At 44.3% G+C, this 18,178-nt stretch overlaps 1 protein-coding gene across 6 annotated transcripts in view; it reads left to right on the top strand.

Annotated features, from left to right (window-relative positions):
* poldip2 (polymerase (DNA-directed), delta interacting protein 2) overlaps nucleotides 1-18,178 on the top strand; it is a 508,944-nt gene that overhangs the window by 5,670 nt on the left and 485,096 nt on the right. For all 6 annotated transcript variants that reach the window (XR_013577515.1, XM_078548344.1, XM_078548342.1 and 3 more), the window contains exons 3-9: nucleotides 826-923; nucleotides 2,275-2,374; nucleotides 3,276-3,351; nucleotides 4,271-4,378; nucleotides 6,296-6,432; nucleotides 11,707-11,733; nucleotides 13,795-13,920. Coding sequence is in view for 5 of the 6 variants with exons in the window: in XM_078548344.1 (XP_078404470.1) it covers nucleotides 826-923; nucleotides 2,275-2,374; nucleotides 3,276-3,351; nucleotides 4,271-4,378; nucleotides 6,296-6,432; nucleotides 11,707-11,733; nucleotides 13,795-13,920 (672 nt within the window). In the remaining variant the exon portion in view is untranslated. The remainder of the gene's footprint in view (nucleotides 1-825; nucleotides 924-2,274; nucleotides 2,375-3,275; nucleotides 3,352-4,270; nucleotides 4,379-6,295; nucleotides 6,433-11,706; nucleotides 11,734-13,794; nucleotides 13,921-18,178) is intronic.

Below are 18,178 nucleotides of genomic sequence, written 5' to 3'. Positions count from 1 at the left end.
CTTGGGCACCCCCTCCCCCCTAAGGCCCCTGGGGGGTGGACCCTCACTGTGACACTCACCTCACTAATGGGACAGGCTGCTGGGAGCTGCTCTTGGACAGGGAGCTACTGCTGTGACTGTTTTCAGTTTTTTTTCTGTCCTCGCTCCTCCTGCAGTGAGGCGACTTGAATCCATAATTCACCCTGAGTTTTCAGCTGAAATCTCTTTCCTTTTCTCTCTCTGTTGGGAACTCAAACCTCCCTTGGCCTCACTCTGCAGCATTGAATTGTGGACACAAACATTTGCTGCATGTGTGTGCACTTTGTGGGATTGTACAAAATGAGATGTCCTCTGTCCTTTTCTTGGCATACAGGAGAATGAAAGGGGCTTACGTTGAAGCATAGAAGATTCTGAGAGTACTTGATAGGGTGAATGTTGGGAGAATCTAGAATTAAAGTTCACAGTTTTAGGATAGGAAGTTCAGCCGTTTAGGACTAAGATGAGAAATTTCTTCCCTCTGGGAGTTGTGAATCTTTGGAATTCTCTGTCCCCGGGCCTGTGGATTCTCAGTCAGAGTATATTGAAGACTGATGTAGATAGATTTTTGGACACTTGGGGAAATCGAAGGATATGGGGATCAGGCAGAGAAGTGGAGTTGATATCTAAGATCACCCTTGATCATATTAAATGGCAGAGCAGGCTCATGGGGCCGAATAGCCTATTCCTGTACCTCTTATGTTGTTATGCTTAGACCTGAATTGTAGCTCTGGCCGATGGCTGCAATGGTGTAGCTTTATCTTGGATTACTGGAGCAGTCTCTGACCTTTTCTTGTCCTCTCCCTGTAGCTATTTCTGCATAGCGTGTTTGGTTACCGAGGGATAGTCCTATTCCCCTGGCATGCCAGGCTATATGACCGAGATGTAGCATCTTGCAGTTCTGACAGGTAAGGGATGAATGTCCTTGAATCATCTTTGTTACTGATTTTACCTTACTCATTAAGCTTAAAGATTAAAGCTGGTGGGTGGTTTATCAGGATTCCCACATGATTCACTGGTTTTCATTGGATTTTATTTCCCTGTTAAGGTGCATTCAATTTTGTTGGATTGTGTCACACTTTATCCACAGCCCAATGCATTATCCTCATGGACAAACATTGAGCTTATCCCTGGGTGTTATATGCATGGGTTTGGAAGTCCATGTCTTGAAGTACCAGGACTCTGAGCTTACACATTGAATAACTTGACCAATAGACCAGAGTATTATGTATCTGTATTTGATTGGCTGCTGTGAGCCACGGTGGTGTCAGGCACATTATATTCAACCTGGCATCCCTGGGCTCAGCTGGTTAAGGTGGTGAGTAGCAGAGCCATTTAGACCAGGAATGTCCCAGGTTCGACCATGTTATGTGGCAGTTAGTGGAGGATGTGCTACAATTGCCTTGAATGATGTCAGTGAAGCTGCGTCACAGCAATGAGTAACCACCTTCAGGAGGGAAGAGAAACTACTGAGGATAGAAAGTGGCATGTGTAAGTGTGTGCTAAGTAGCAGGATGTGGGGTGGGGCAGCATGGAGCCCAGTCCATACCCTGGTGGGGAGGGGTATGGAATCTAGTCCAGCCCGAGTGGGGAGGGGCATTGGGGTCAGCATGGAGCCTAGTCCATGCATAGTGCGGTGTGTTGGGTAAGTGGAGCCAGCACAGAGCCCAGTTGCTAGTTTTGGGAACTGGTGCGTTTTGCCAAGGACTCTGGAGGTCACTGCCTAGTTTGATTGGCAAGGTCAGATGGTGCTGCTGTAACCATTTACAAAAGAGGGAATGAAATGAGGCTGAACAATTTGTTTCAAAATTGATATTAAACATTTGTCCTGAGAATTTCTCCCAGTTGGCTACTGTGACTTTAACAGAAGTTTGGCAAATCCCAGGGGAGGGTTTCTGCTGAAGTTATGCTGGCTGATTGGGAAAATCCAGCAGGAACTTTGGGCACTGGGGTTTGTAATCCTTTAAGTGAGACTACATCATTGTTTCAGGGACACGAGGGAACCTTGTCCTTTCTCTAGTTACTTTCACCGTGATTCCCATTGTTTTGAAATGTTTTTTCCGTGTTTCCCAATCCCTGACCTATGCTTCAGTCTGCCTGATAATCTTCTGCCCTATTTGTTCAAAGCACTGCTCTGGAGGTGTATCTGTACAACTCGTTGCTGTTTGAAGTGGGAGCAGGCAGTGTCTCGAATTTAATATTCCCCAGCTGCATGCTGCAAATGACTGAACTAACCTCTTGTCTCTCTCTCTCCCTCAGTAAAACAGAAAACTCAGGAACTCAAGGTTCCAAAGAGGTCAAAGGCAAAACTCACACCTACTACCAGGTGTTGATCGATACCAGGGACTGCCCTCATATAGTAAGTGTGAGGGCCTGTGCACCAGCAATGGGAGAGGGTGGAGGGGATTACTTATCCAGGACTGTTCTGCCAGAGGTTTGTTTGTGGGAAAGTATATTCTGAAAAGGCTAACAGGTAACTTTGTGACTCTCCGAGGGAACCCTGAATGATGGAAAGTTTCCAGAATGTTCTCAACTACAGAAAAATCCTCTCATGATCTGTGGGCTCCAAGTTGAAGTCTTTTGTGAGGCAGAAGAGAGAGAATTGTTAGTTTTTTTCCTGAACATGGTACTTCATATTTATGTGTAAATTGTCCAATCACTCCTGATGTCTCAGTGCAGGTAAAGGCACTGGCCAGTGGTACTGTGGCATAGAGAAGAGAGAGATCCCAGGAACTGGGTTAGTTTCTGTTGGCCAGGGCTCTTGCTGTTGATCATTTTTCAGTGTCCCCTGAAAGTACCAGTGTACTGAGCAGGTGAGGCTTGGGTCTGATGTTCCATCCACTGGATTATCCAGCCATGTGCCCTCTGTGGGTTTAAACAGAAAGACAGACGTCATGAGTGAAGTACAGGGGAGCGAGCAGCATCTGAAGAGCTGTAGCCCAGTGCCTCAAGGAAGAGGAGGAGAATCGGGTGGGGCTGGGTGAGAATTAGTGCTGTAAAGAGATTTGTGGGTGTTGGGGGAATGTGAGAATTGGGGTGAGGAATGTGTGGATGGGAGGGAATGAGTCCTTGTTGGATTCAGTTTGCAACACAGTGGGGAGACCTGAATTAACAAAGGGGCAATTATTATTGTTTTGTTGTTGCATTCAGCTGGTGTTGGGCCGGTGTTAGTAACCTTTGATACACCATTAACAGTAAGCTCAGCTGCTATTACCTTGTATTTGGCTCCTAGTGACTGAATGTGTGTTTTTCTGTTGTAGTCTCAGAGATCACAGACTGAAGCAGTGACCTTTCTCGCTAATCATGATGACAGCAGAGCCCTTTACGCTATTCCAGGTAAAATGGTGTCCTTTTGTTTGTGGTGCAAAAGCAGGAGGGCCCGAGGTTTCATCATAGATCTTATATCACTATTATTAAGTAAGCTGAAATCAACTAAGTTGCTTTGGTACCCCAGACTAGTGAAGGAAAATAGTCCAGGCTTTCCATTCCTGGTTTCCCTCCAGGCCATTGTTGGACATTGTGTCAGAACAGCATCAGGCTCAACTGTGACGAACCTCTGCCACCTAGGTCTTATATGAGGAATGGTCACAGGAGAGACACTGGAGACCATCACCCTTGGATCTGTAAGCCAGCAAAGAATCAGCACCAACATAAACTTGCATTCATCCAAAACTCTGCTGCCCGTGTGCTAACTCACACCAAGTCCCATTCGCCCATCATCCCTGTGCTTGCTGACCTACATTTGTTCCTGGTCCAGCACTGCCCCAATTTTAAAATTCTCATCCTTGTTTTCAAATCCTTACAGCCCGACAGCCCGCTGAGATCTCTGCACTCCTCCAATTCTGGCCTCTTGTGCATCCCCAATATTAATCACTTCACCATTAGCAATTGTGTCGTCAGCTGCCCAAGATCTGCAATTCCCTCCCAAGACCTCTCCACCTTGAGACACTCCTTCAAGTTTACTCTTTGACCAACCTTTTGGTCACCTATCCTTTTAACTCCTTTTGTGGCTCAGTGTTAAATTTTCTTTGACATTCCTGTGAAGCGCCTTGAGAGGTTTTGCGCCATTAACAGCACTATATAAATATAAGTTACAGGGGAGGACTGAAAACTGCAGGGGTGATGGGATTCTGGTTTGCAAACATGGTTTTGGTGCAGTTGGAGGAATCTGCACAAAGTGAAATCATTGCTCGCGTAATTCAGCACGTTTGCCAAAGGGTCTGTTTGTAAAGTATGAACATTTGTTTTGTGTTAGGTTTAGACTACGTGAGCCATGAAGACATCCTTCCTTACAGCTCCTCAGATAGAAGCCCCATTCAGCACGAGTTATTCGAAAGATTTCTCTCCTATGACCCTGCAAAAGGTATGTCAGCAATCAGTCTGCACACAGGCATATGTCTACTTTGCTGAGTTTTCTTGCTTTTGATACTGAGAGTTTCTTTATGTAATTGTCCAAAGAGGCTGCAGTTGTTTGATTTGCAGCAATTCATATCGCTGTGGAATTTGTGGGCACCAGATTGAAAATGAGGGAAGAGAGCTGTGTATAAATGAGCAGGTCAGAAATGGGAAGGGCAGAAGTGATTTCCCTAAACTGTTTACTGAGGTATTTCAGCTTGGCCCAGTTTGGGCTGCTGTCTACCCTGCTCACCCAGAGTCAAAAGTGCATGGGTTCAAACCCCACCCTGGAACTAGAGCAAATACTCCTATCGGACATTTCAGGGCAGCACTGCACTGTTCAGTGCAAGGACCAGGGTCGGGGCGGGGCTGCGCTGTGGGGGAGGGCGGGGCGGGGCTGCGCTGCGGGGGAGGGCGGGGCTGCGCTGCGGGGGAGGGCGGGGCTGCGCTGCGGGGGAGGGCGGGGCGGGGCTGCGCTGCGGGGGAGGGCGGGGCGGGGCTGCGCTGCGGGGGGAGGGCGGGGCTGCGCTGCGGGGGGAGGGCGGGGCGGCGCTGCGGGGGGAGGACGGGGCGGCGCTGCGGGGGGAGGGCGGGGCAATTAAGATATTAAACCAAGGCACTGTTACCTGCTTACGTCGATCTAACAATGCCCATGGATTTCAAAGACCTAGATTCAGCTGGTGTCCAAGTCAACATTCCCCCCCTCAAGAATGCCAGTCCAAGCAGCTTAACTGTCTGTTCAGCTCATTGCTGTTTGTGTGATCTCTTCTAGTTGATTGTTTATGTTACTGCCCTTCTATAGTGATTAGTTGTATGATAAGTGCTGTGAGGTGTTTCTAGGAGGAGAAGTGATGAGGCTGTATATCAATGGAGGCTGTGAAATTTTCACAATGTGGGACAATAGTGCTGGGGAACTCCTTTCAGTTCAGGTAGCCAGTGTTACCAAAAAGAACTCCCTGGATAGATATAACCAACTGTATAGATGTTCTTTTCTTCTGCCCCGAAATTACACCTCTTTCCCCCATCCTTACAGCAACCCTTATTGCATGCGATATGTTTCTACCAGCCTCTCTGAAATTGCCAATTGGTGTCATGTTGGAGGCAATTTTGTTGTCTAATGCTCATACCCAGTGGGAATTGAACTGAATATGCCCCATGTTTAGTTCACATTGGACTATTTCAGCCTGCCTGTGCAGACATGAAAAGCATAGGCTGGGATTTTCCAGCCCTGTCCACGATGTGAATTGGGGCTGGAAAACTTGGAAGGCAGCCAAACGGGGGGGACTGGAAAATCCCACCTATACTGTCTAACTGATTGTGCCATCCAGATCCCTTGAACAATTTCTTTACTTCTGTGTATTTGTATCTAGTGGAACAATCATTAACCTTAATAACTGGCTTTAATACTGTCCTATACAGTCCTCAGTGAAAGCCCCAGATTTGATCTCGGGTAAGTTAATCTAACCAATCTCAGCCAGGGCAACAGGGACTTTAGATTAGCAGCATCAGCTCTAAGCTAGGAGAGGAAAATCGGTCAGGTTAGTCTCCTGGTCACTATCCGATAGAATCTTAGAACATTACAGCATCCTGCTCGCTTAGCATTAAGGCTTAAATTTGAGGAATGGGCGAATTGGGTGAATTAGAGGGCTGCAGTACCTGTGGAAATACCCCAGCAAGTGTCAATACTTAAGAGCACCACCTTCTAAAGGGCAATTAAGGATGGACAATAAATGCTGGCCTTGCCAGTGACACTCAAATCCCGCAAATGAATTTTAAAAAGTGAGGAAACCGACTATTGTTCAGTTGGTTTTCAGCGTCTGATCGGTTTGTCCTGGTGATGTGGATCTGAATTTTAAACGTTGCACCATTTAACCACCACCCCCAGCTTTGCCATTTGTCGCCAGAGACACATTACGTGCCTGGCAGGAGAAGAACCATCCCTGGTTAGAGCTGTCTGATGTACATCGAGAAACAACGGAGAACATCCGGGTCACGGTTATACCCTTCTACATGGGCATGCGGGTAAGGCTATCTGCTCTGCTTGCAGGGCACACCAGAGTTTCCTAATGTTAATGCTAACAATGTCTGGTGAAACCCAATAATAAATTGAATGTTTCCCCATTTTGCAGTTGCCAGTTTAGCGCAGTCTATGAATGGGTTTTTTGTAAACTTGTTTTAAGTTGCAATTACACACCAGCTTTCTTTTTTAGTGTAAATGCCCCGTATGATCCCAGATATCTGTGTAGCTCAGTATATACTGCAGGCATTGTCCAACCTATTTAACGATTGAGGTACTCACTTAACTGCTCATGTCAGGGGCCTGCACTTGTTTCTCACTCACTTGACCCTCTTGCACAGTGGTGACCGCTGGACCTGTCTTAGGATCACAGACTCATACGGCACAGAAGGAGGCTACTTGACTCAGTGCCTATGCCAGCTGTTTGAAAGAGTGTTGACATCTCCCTGTGTTGATTTACATTTCATAGAATATGTGGCACAGAAACAGGCCATTCAGCCCAACCAGTCCATGCCAGTGTTTATGCTGCACGAGCCTCCTCCAATCTTTTCTCATCAAATCTACCATTGCAATCCTCTATTCCATTCTGCTTCATGGTTTGTTTATTTTCCCTTTAAATGCATCTCTGTACTATTCACTTCAACCGCTCTCTGTGGCAGCGAGTTCCACATTCTTACCACTCTCTGGGTAAAGAAGTTTCTTCTGAATTCCCTCTTGGATTTCTTGGTGACGGTTTTATTTTGATGGTCTCTAGTTCTGCTCTTCCCCACAAGAGGAAACATTCTCTCTGTATCCACTCTTATCAAAACCTTTCAGAATTTTAAATACCTCTATTAGGTCATCCCTTAGCCTTTTTTTGAAGAGAGAAGAGCCCCAGCCTGTCACTCCTTTCCTGATGTGTATACCCACACGTTTCTGGTATCCGTGTAAACCTTCTCCAATGCCTCTATATCCTTTTTATAATATGGCAACCAGAACTGCACACAGCAGACTGTGTGTTCCAACCAAAGTTCGATACAGATTCAGCATAGCTTCTCTACTTTTCAATTCTATCCTTCTAGAAATAAAATTTGGTGCTTGCTTTGCTTTTTTAAAATGGCCTTGCTAACCCGTGGCACGGTTTTTAACGATTCCTGTATTTGTGATTGGAGATCCCTTTGATCCTCTACCCCATCTAGACTTGCACCTTCCAAGTAATAAGCGACCTCCCTCCTCTTCCTACTAAATGCACAAATTCATATTTATCTATGTTGAATTTCATTTGTCAATTATTTGTCTATTCTACAAGTTTATTAATGTCCTCCTGTAATTTTTTTACAGCCCTCCCCAGAATTGGCTATCCTCCCCAGTTTGGTGTCATCCATAAATTTAGAAATTGTGTTTGTGAACAGCAGTGTTCCCAGCACTGATCCTTGTGGAACTCCACTTCTCACCTTCTGCCATCTGAATAATGACCCTTTATTCCCACACTCTGCTTTCTGCCGGCTAGCAATCCAGTCTGCCACTTGTCCCCTGACTCCACATTCTCTGACCTCGTTTGTTAATCTATTAATCTATTATGGCACACCTTATCAAAGACCTTTTGAACATCCAGATAAATTGCATCTACTGCATTATCATTGTCCACTTTCTGTTACCTCCTCAAAAATTCAGTTTGTTTGGTCGAACAAGGTTTCCCCTTTTAAAATCCATGCTGGCTATTCATTATTATATTTCTCGTTTCTAGATGTTCTTCTATTCCCTCCTCTAGTAAGGATTCCATTATTTTTCTACCACTGATGTTAAGCTGATGGTCGATAATTACCTGGAAATGTTCTGTCCCCCTTCTTAAATTTAGGATTTACATCGGCTATCCTGCCAATCCTATTGCACGACATCTTTTTTTAAGGAGTTATTAAATATGATTAGTAACGCCTTTGCTAGACCTTCCCCAGATTCTTTTAAAAAAACAAGGATGCGATCCATTTGGTCCAGGGCTTTGTCCCCTGGGACTGTTTAGTTTATTCGATGCATACCTTTTTGAAATGCGCACATCTCATTGTTCATCTCATTATTCAACATCATGTTTATTTCCCTGATAAATTACCGGAGTGGAATAATTATTTAATATTTCTGCAATTCTCTATCTCTTAATGGTCCTATTCTCATCACAGGTTGCGTTTTATATTGATGTGCCTGTAAAATATTTTGCTTTTTTTCTATGTTCCTTGATAACTTAATTTCATAGTTTATCTTTGCATTAGTCATTTTTTTGACTTCTCTCCTTGTTTCTTCATATTCTCCCTCATCATGCACTCCTTGCTGTCTACGCACTTAATGTTTGCCTCTTTCCTAACCCTCAGTTGTTTCCTTATGTCTTTATACATCCACAGAGTCTCACTAGTGTTTAATTTACTCTTTCCTTTTAGCGGAATATATTTCTCCTGCACTCTGAAAACCATTTTAACTATTTCTCATTGTTCTTCTGCATCGTTGTTTGCCAATATTGTTGCCATTTTATTTTCCCAAGTTGTATTCTCAGCCCCTGAAGATCAGCTTTTCTCCAATCTGTCAACTTGGTCTTCTTCACTGTTATGTCCTTCAGAACTATCATCTTAAAGCATATTATATTATGGTCACAATAGCCTAGATGTTCCCCTGTTTTTACTTCTCTTAGCTGCTCTGGTTCATTCCTCATTATTAGATCTAATAGTGAATTTTCCTTTGTTGGGCTTTTTAAATATTGAGTTAGAAAAGAGTCCAGTACATATTGCAGAAAGTTAATTTCTTTATCCCCCTTTACATGGATTTACAAAAAGCAAATCCTATTTGGCAAAATTTTTTTGAGGATGCAACTAGTAGGGTAGTTAAAGGGGAACCAGTATCGGTAGTTAAAGGGGAACCAGTAGATGCATTATACTTGGATTTGATGGAGATACGAAGCTAGGTGGGAATGCAAGCTGTGAGGAGGACACAGGCTGCAAAGAAATATAGACAGTAAGTGGGAAACAAGACAGGTGGATGTCATGTGGGTAAGTGTGAGGTTATTTACTTGGTTTGGATGAATAAAAAAGCAGAATATTTTTTAAAAGATGTGAAACTTGTAAATGGTGCTTTTCAGAGAAACTTGAGTGTACTACAAGAAACACAAAAGGTTAGCATGCAGGTACAGCAAGCAACTAGGAAAGCAAGTGGCATGTTGGCCTTTATTGCAGTGGGACTGGAATACAGGAATAAAGAAGTCTTGCTACAATTGTATGGGGCTTTGGTGAGACCACAACTAGAATACTGTGCAATTTTGATCTCAATATCTAAAGGAGGATATATTTGCATTGAAGGTGGTACAGTGCAGGTTCACTAGATTGGTCCCTGGGATTGAGAGGGTTGCCCTATGATAGACTGAGTAAATTGGGCCTATACTCTCTGGAGTTTAAAAGATTGGGAGGTGATTTCATTGAAGCATATAAGATTTTGATGGGATTTGACAGGGTAGATACTGAGATATTATTTCCCCTGGCTGGAGAATCTAGAACAAGAAGCACACTTTCAGGATAAAGGACTAATCATTTAAGGACTGAGATGAGAAATTTCTTCACTCAAATGGTTGTGAATCTTTGGAATTCTTTGCTGCAAGAAGGTTGTGGATGCACTATCGTTGAATATGTTTAAGACTAGGATATATAGTCTCTCAGGGAATCGGGGGATATGGGGAGCAGGCAAGAAAGTGGGGTTGAATCCCAAAAGCAGCCATGATCATATTGAATGGTGGAGCGGGCCCGATGGGCTGTATGGTCTACTCCTGCTCCTATCTCTTATATTACCCACCTCTTCTGTCCAATTAATACAGGCATCAGGGTAGTTGAAATCCCCCATAATAATTTTTTTTTTTTTTTACTCGATTCCCTAATTTGTCTGCATATTTCTTCCTCCTCCACCTCAGTGTGATGGATACTTTATGTTTTCTCTATCCATATGGATTCTATTTTGTAATGTTGATGGCTATGCCCCTTTTTTCTACTGTTGTGTATCTTGAATAAATATATTTACTTCACCCTGCCTTTTCCCTTGCTATCTTTTTGAAGTATGTTATACCCTGCAATGTTTATTTTCCGGTCGTGACTTTTCTGTAGCAGCAGATTTATGGTGGTGAATGTTAATGATTTGGGAATGTTCTAAATGGAGAATATCTTTTAAAAATGCTTTTTAAATCTCTGGTCAATTTGGGATGTAATATTTCATATTGTATTAAAAGAACAGAATTTGATATGTGTGGATCGAGGAACCAGTAGGATAAGAGCAGCATTTGTATAGAACTTGTAATGTGAAAAATGTCCCATGAAACTTCACCGAGGAGATAGATGGTGGAACAGAAGTTGTGCCATGTGGAGGTGACTGAAAGTTTAATCAAAACTGTTCCAGCACATCCCTGGCTGGCCCCTCATCTTCCATCCTCCATAAACCTGAACTCATCCAAAACTCTGCTGCCAATATCATAACTCACCAAGTCCTGTTCACCCATCACCTTTGCTCGCTGGCCTACATTAACTCCTGACAGTTGAGCAATGTATCAACGTAACATTTTAAAATTCTTTGTAAAACTCTTATCCTTATTTTCAAATCCCTCCATGGCCTTGCTCCTTCCTATCTCTGCAATTTCCTCCATCTCCACAACCGTCTGAGATCTCTGCGCTCTTCCCATTCTGACCTTTTGTGCATCCCCAATTTTTAATCACCTCCACCATTGGTGGCCGTGCCTTCAGGTGCCTGGACCCTAAGGTCTGGAATTCCCCTCTTAAACCTTTCTGCCTTCCTCTCCTTTTAAAGATGCCCCTTAAAATCTGTCTCTTTGATCAGGATATTGGGCATCTATCGTAATGTGGCCCAGTTTCATGTTTTGTTTGATAATGCTCCAGTGAAGTGCCTTGGTTCTGTTTACTCTGTTAAAGTTACTGATGTTTGGCAAACAGTGTGACAGGATGGAGGTAGTTGTGGGGTTGAGGCGGGTAATGGAGAGGGAAGGGTTGAGTGCCATTGCACGTATAAAAAGCTGCCTGTCCCCTGAGGCAGGAATGTCTAGTGGCTGTTTGTCTATCCTTTGGATACTTTCACTGCTTCATAAATAACTTTGTAAAGGAATTTTACTACCTCAGTAATTGGGTTTGTACATGTGAATGTTTGAGTGCAAAGAAGATGCAGTTTGTAGCATTGCTGCTGTGGAATTGAGACTCCTATGTAACTATTGCAAACTGTTTTCAAAGATTTTTTCACTCAAATTCTTACAATATCCAATTAAATTACAGGAAGCACAGAATTCCCACGTGTACTGGGTAAGTACTGCTCACTCTTTGTCATGATTCATGTAGTTGATGCTCATTGAATATTTTACTACATATTACTGCTCAGCTAAACTGGGGATTAAAGCCATTATACTGCAGGGATGATATTGCATACAAGCACATGGGCTTTTCTCAGTTTTTTCCCCCCAATTTGGTGGTTGCTAGGTAGGGCAAAGGTTATGTTCACAAGGAGGAGTTTGGTTTCTGGGAGTGGGGAGGGGTAGAGTTTGGTGGGGGGGCTAGAATTTGTTGGTGGGGTGGGGTGGAAGAGGAGCTACTGGGAGAGGGGAGGAGGTGAAATATGAGATGACACTTAATTTTTCCTCAAGAGGCCGCAGTAATGGCTAATAGGTGAGGAAAAATGATTCCAGAGAGTGCATTCAGGGCTCCTGTATGGAATTGGATTAAGTTGCATTTTTGGAGCAGAGCATTGAAAATTTAACTAAGTGGTCTTTCTATACTCTTCCCCCAGTGATAACAATGACAAAAGTAGAAATCACTGCTCTATTTCCTAATTCTGAAATCTCACTACATATGAAGAATGAAGAAAGATTATCTTATGAAGAAATGTTGGACATGTTGGGTGTTTACAATTGGAGTTTAGTAGAATGAGAGGTGATCTTATTGAAATAGATAAGATCTTGAGGGGATTTAATAGGGTGGATAGCGGGAGGATGTTTCCTCTTGTGGGGGAGACTAGAACCCAGGGGACACAGTTTAAGAATAAGAGGTCTCCCTTTTATGATGGAGATGAGAATTTTTTTTGAGGGTTAGCAGTCTGTGGAATTCTCTTCCCCAGAGAGCAGTGGAGGCTGGGTCACTGAGTTTATTCAAGGCTGTGTGTGTTAGATTTTTGATGGACAAGGGAGTCTAGGGGTATTGGGGGTGGTGGTGGTGGTGGGGGGTGGGGGGGGGGGGGGTGGGGGGGCGGCTGCTGCAGGCTGGAAAGTGGAGTTGAGACCACAATCGGATCAGCCATGATCTTATTGGATAGCAGAGCAGGCTTGAAGGGCAGAATGACCTACTCCAGCTCCTAAGTCCCATGTATCTATGTTCCAATGTACTCCAACCCTAGGTCAAACCCTGGCTGCTTTTTGCATGCAGTAACCTAATGGTATAACATGTATTTACAGAGATATAAGAGCAGCTTGTACAGGTAGTCACACTAAGGCACATTCCCTTCTTGTAAATGAGTCACAGAATTTTAATTGCACAGAAGGAGGCTATTCGGCCCATCATGCCTGCACCGCTTCTCCAAATGAGTATTATGACCTAGTGCCATTGCCCTGCCTTTACCCTGTACCCCTGCACATTGTTTCTATTCAAATAATCATCTAATGCCTTCTTGAGTGCCTCGATTGAACCTGCCTCCACCACACTGCCAGGCAGTGCATTCCAGACCCGAACCATTTGTAAAAAAGTTGGCAATGTTGGCAAATTTGGTAACCAAGAGTGGTGGTTAACTGTTATCACCCTTGAAGTCAAAGTGCTGCATTCATCAATTAGTCAATCAGTTTGACAATAAGATTTATTTTGGAAATTTATTGAACGCTGTTATAATTGTGAAGAAATAGGCAAAAAATTCAGTGTAAATATAGTAAAAAGAATTTAATACAGATCAAAGAAGCAAGTGCATGCCTTAGGGTATTTATTTGCTGCTTTTGCAAATCATTTTAAATCTGTTCCCTCTCATTCTTGATCCTTTTACGAGCAGGAACAGTTTCCTCCTATTTATTCTGTCCAGCCCCCTCATGATTTAACATCTTTATCAAATCTCCCCTTAGCTGCCTTCTCTCCAAGGAGAACAGTCCCAGCCTCTCCAATCTATCTTCATAACTGAAGTTTCTCATTCCTGGAACTATTCTTGTAAACCCCTTTTGCGCTCTCTCCAATGTGTTCACATCCTTCCTATAATGTGGCGCCCAGAATTGTACACAATATTCCAGCTGAGGTCTAACGAGTGTCCTATATAAATTCAGCATAATCTCCCTGCTCTGACTCAATGATTCAGTCTGAGAGCCTAACTGTGGCCTGTCTTATTGTCTGTCTCAGTGGAGGTACTGTATTCGATTGGAGAACCTTGGGACAGAAGTTGTTCAGCTTCGGGAAAGGCACTGGAGGATCTTTAGTCTGTCCGGAACATTGGAGACTGTGCGAGGGAGAGGAGTTGTGGGCAGAGTAAGTACCAGTGCAACGCTGATTAATGTTTATGCTGTATTCCCACCACACTTTTATAATCATAGGTGGCCACCTCTGAGCCCTGTACAGAATGAAGCACAACCAGAGCTCTAGGTTTGTAATATTTAGAAGCATTAAGTACAGGAATGCACCGGAAGCTTGGACAATGGCTTGATGTGATTCCTATGAACTAACCCTGGACTTTGATCTAAATGTACCTTACAGGTAAATGTGAGGAATCGGGCACTGAACAATAAACCATCCTGCTGTGCATTTAACCTCCTGTTGTTGCAAACAGTGAGAATGTAAATGAGCGACATGAACGTTTGAGTCAGCAGAAAAGTGGATTAAAATGTTAATGGACAAAACTTACAGAAGCTGTCGCTGGACAATGGGTGCGCAGCCACCTCCAGCCCTGTGGCATTGTGCTCAATATGCACAGCCATGCAATCAGCAGTCAGACAGCTACAGGCACCACACGTGCTTCTTTAACCAGCTGCAGTTTCTGTCAATCCTCTTTCCTCCTTATCAAATACACATCGCAAGTAGCAATGTATTTTTCTGCTCTAGCTCAGTTTACTGGGACAGCTATTTAGAAACTTCTAAATACTTTTAGAAAGAGAAGACTGAGGAGAGACCTGTTAGAGTTCTTTAATGCTGTGAAGGGGTTTCATAGGGTAGATGTAGGGATGTTTCTACTTGTGGGGATTGCAAAACTAGGGTTCATATGGTGAGAATGTGGAACTCGCTACCAGGAGTGGCTCAGGTGAATAACTTCATTTAACACTTGCCTCAGTGTCTCATACTGTGGAGGTGTTGCTTACCAAAGTTTATTAGTGGATTTCCATTGAAAACTAAGCATGTTTTTTCAAGGAACTTAATGCAAGTATTTACAAAATACATAACAAGGGAGTCTGAGATAGGAGGATGGAAAAGGACAGGATCAGGATGTGAAGGGTCAGTTTAGATTAGATGTTGGGAATTATTCAAATTTGTCCTTGGGATGTGAGCATCACTGGCAAGGCCAGCATTTGTTGTCCATCCCTAATTGCCCTTGAGAAGGTGATAGCGAACCACTCTCTGAATCTCTGCAGTCCATGTGGTTTAGATATACCACAGTGCTTTTAGGGAAGAGGGGGGTTCCAGGGTTTTGACCCAGTGACAGTGAAGGAACAGCGATTATAGTTCCAAGTCAGGATGTTGTGTGGCTTGGAGGGGAACTTGCAGGTGATAAAGTTCCCATGCATCTGCTTCCCTTGTCCTTCTAGGTGGTAGAGGTCACGGGTTTGGAAGGTGCTGTCGAAGCCTTGATTTGCTGCAGTGTGTTTTGTAGATGGCACACACTGCTGCTACTGTGCGTCGGTGGTAGAGAGAGTGAATGTTTAAGTTGGTGGATGGGTGCCAGCCAAGCGGGGTGCTTTGTTTTGGATGGTATCAAACTTATTGATCGTTGTTGGAAAGTCAGTCATCCAGACAAATGGAGGGTATTCCATCACATTCTGATCTATGCCTTGTAAATGGTGGACAGTCTTTGGGGAGTCCGGAGGTGAGTTACTCACTGCAGAATTCCCAGTGTCTGACCTGCTCTCGTCGGCACAGTAGTTATGCAGCTGATCCAGTTCAGTTACTAGTCAATGGTAACCCGCAGAATGTTTATAGTCAGGGATTCAGCGATGGTAGTGCCATTGACTGTTGAGAAGTGATGGTTTCTCTTGTTGGAGATAGTCATTGCTTGGTACTTGTGTGGCGCAAATGTTCCAAGCCTAAATGCTGCACATTAACGTGGGCTGCTTCAGTATCTGAAGAGTCGCAGATGGTGCTGAACATCCCCATTCCTGACCTTATGATGGAGGGAAGGTTATTGATGAAGCAGCTGAAGATGGTTGGGACTAGGACACTACCCTGAGGAACTCCTGCAGGGATGTCCTGGGACTGAAGAGATTGGCTTCCAAACAACCACAATGATCTTCCCTTGTGCTAGGTATGACTAACCAGTGGAGAGCCCCCCACCACCACCCTGATTCGCATGGACTTCAGTTTTGTTCAGGCTCCTTGATGTCATGTTTGACCAAGTGCTGCCTAGATATCGAAAGCAGCCACTCTCACCTCATTGGTAAAATGTTCTCTACAACAGGGTGATTGAGCTAAAACAGGGCTCTTGGGAAGTGTGGCTGAGGCCATTTAACTGGGTTCATTAAAAGAGCAAATATTGCACTGGCAAAGCAATAGGGTTAGTATTCTGGGACAGTGGGTGTTGAAAGGCTGCCTTTACCTTGGTGGAAAGCTTGCATCCAGTTTTCCAGCACTGAAGTCATTCTTGTTCCACACACTAATTCAGTTGTTAACCCTTCAGAAGTGTTTGCATCTCCTTTACCATGCTGGGTTAGGATATAAATAAGGAGGTTATACTTCAGTTATACAGGGCATTGGTGGTACCACATCACGAAAACTGTGTACAGTTCAGCCCCCTTATTTAAGTAAGGATGTAAATGCATTGGAGGCGGTTCAAAGGAGGTTTACTAGATTGATACCTGGAACGAGTGGGCTGTCTTATGAGGAAAGGTTGGACACTCGGCTTGTTTCCATGGAGCTTAGAAGAGTGAGGGGTGATTTGATTGAAGTATACTAGATCCTGAACGGCCTTGACAAGGTGGATGTGGAAAGGATGTTTCCTCTTGTGGGTGAGTCCAGAGCTAGGGGACACTGTTTTAAAATTAGGGGTCGCCCTTTTAGGACAGAGATGCGAAATTTCTTCTCTGAGGGTTGTGTGACTTTGGAACTCTCTGCCTTCGAAGGCAGTGGAAGCGGAGTAATCGAATATTTTTAAGGTGAAGGTAGACTGATTTGTGTTAGGCAAGTGAATCAAAGGTTATTGGGGGTAGATGGGAAATGGAATTCAAAACACAAACAGATCAGCCATGATTGTATTGAATGGCAGAGCAGGCTCAAGGGGCCGAATGGCCTACTTCTATTTTGTACGTTTATATGATGAGCAGCAGTGTGCTACAGTAAATGAGGCATTCCCCCTACCCAGAAAGCCAGCAGGATACAGGTTTGCACAGGCACCTTTGGATCATATTAAAAACTGCAGCCCATTCCTTTCCCCATTCTCTGGTCCATGTACCTGCTCTGAGGCCTGTCTGTGGACACATGCAATTTTCTGCCCCTGTAATTATGGCTCAGTTTGCATGATCCTATATTCCTGTTCTTGTTCTTTTCATTCATTTTTACAGGATGTTGCTGGTTAGGCCAGCATTTATTGCCCATCCCTGATTGCCCTTGAGAAGGTGGTGGTGAGCTGCCCCTTGAACCGCTACAGTCCCTGTGGTGTAGGTACACCCACAGTGCTGTTAGGGAGGGAGTGCCAGGATTTTGACCCAGCGAAAGTAAAGGAACGCCAATATATTTCAAGTCAGGATGGTGAGTGACTTGGAGGGGAACTTCCAGGTGGCGGTGTTCCCATCTACCTGCTGCCCTTGTCCTTCTAGATAGTAGTGTTCGTGGGTTTGGAAGGTGCTGTGATAGACAGATAGATAGATCCACTGCCAATGGATCAGATCTAAGCTCTGCAGTCCTGCCACATCCAGCCGTGAATGGTGGTAGACAATAAAACAACTCACTGGAGGAGGAGGCTTTACAAATATCCCCATCCTCAATGAAGAGGGAGCACAGCACATCAGTGCAAAAGATAAGGCTGAAGCATTCGCAACAATCTTCAGCCAGAAGTGCCTAGTAGATGATCCATCTCGGACTCCTCCAAAGGTCCCCTGCATCACCGATGCCAGTCTTCAGCCAATTTGATTCACTCTGTGTGATATCAAGAAACGGTTGAAGGCACTGGATACTGCAAAGGCTATTGGCCCTGACAATATTCCGGCAATAATACTGGAGACTTGTGCTCCAGAACTGGCCGTGCCCCTAGCCAAGCTGTTCCAGTACAGCTACTACACTGGCATCTGCCCGGCAACGTGGAAAATTGCCCAGGTATGTCCTGTACACAAAAAAGCAGAACAAATCCAACCCGGCCAATTATCGCCCCATCAGTCTACTCTCCATCATCAGTAAAGTAATGGAAGGGATCATCAACAGTAGTGGGATTGCTGTGTTGGGATTGGAACCCAGCCCCCCACAGCATTACCCTGGGTCTCTGGATTACCAGTCCAGTGACAATACCACTGTGCTACTGCCCTGGCTAATGCTCTGGGGCATAGGTTCAGACCTCACCATGGCAGCTTGTATTTCTGGACCTAATGGGTAA

This window comes from Cetorhinus maximus, chromosome 9, assembly GCF_964194155.1.
Source record: "Cetorhinus maximus chromosome 9, sCetMax3.hap1.1, whole genome shotgun sequence".
NCBI classification, from domain to species: domain Eukaryota; kingdom Metazoa; phylum Chordata; class Chondrichthyes; order Lamniformes; family Cetorhinidae; genus Cetorhinus; species Cetorhinus maximus.
This window is presented reverse-complemented; position numbering and strand designations above follow the sequence as displayed.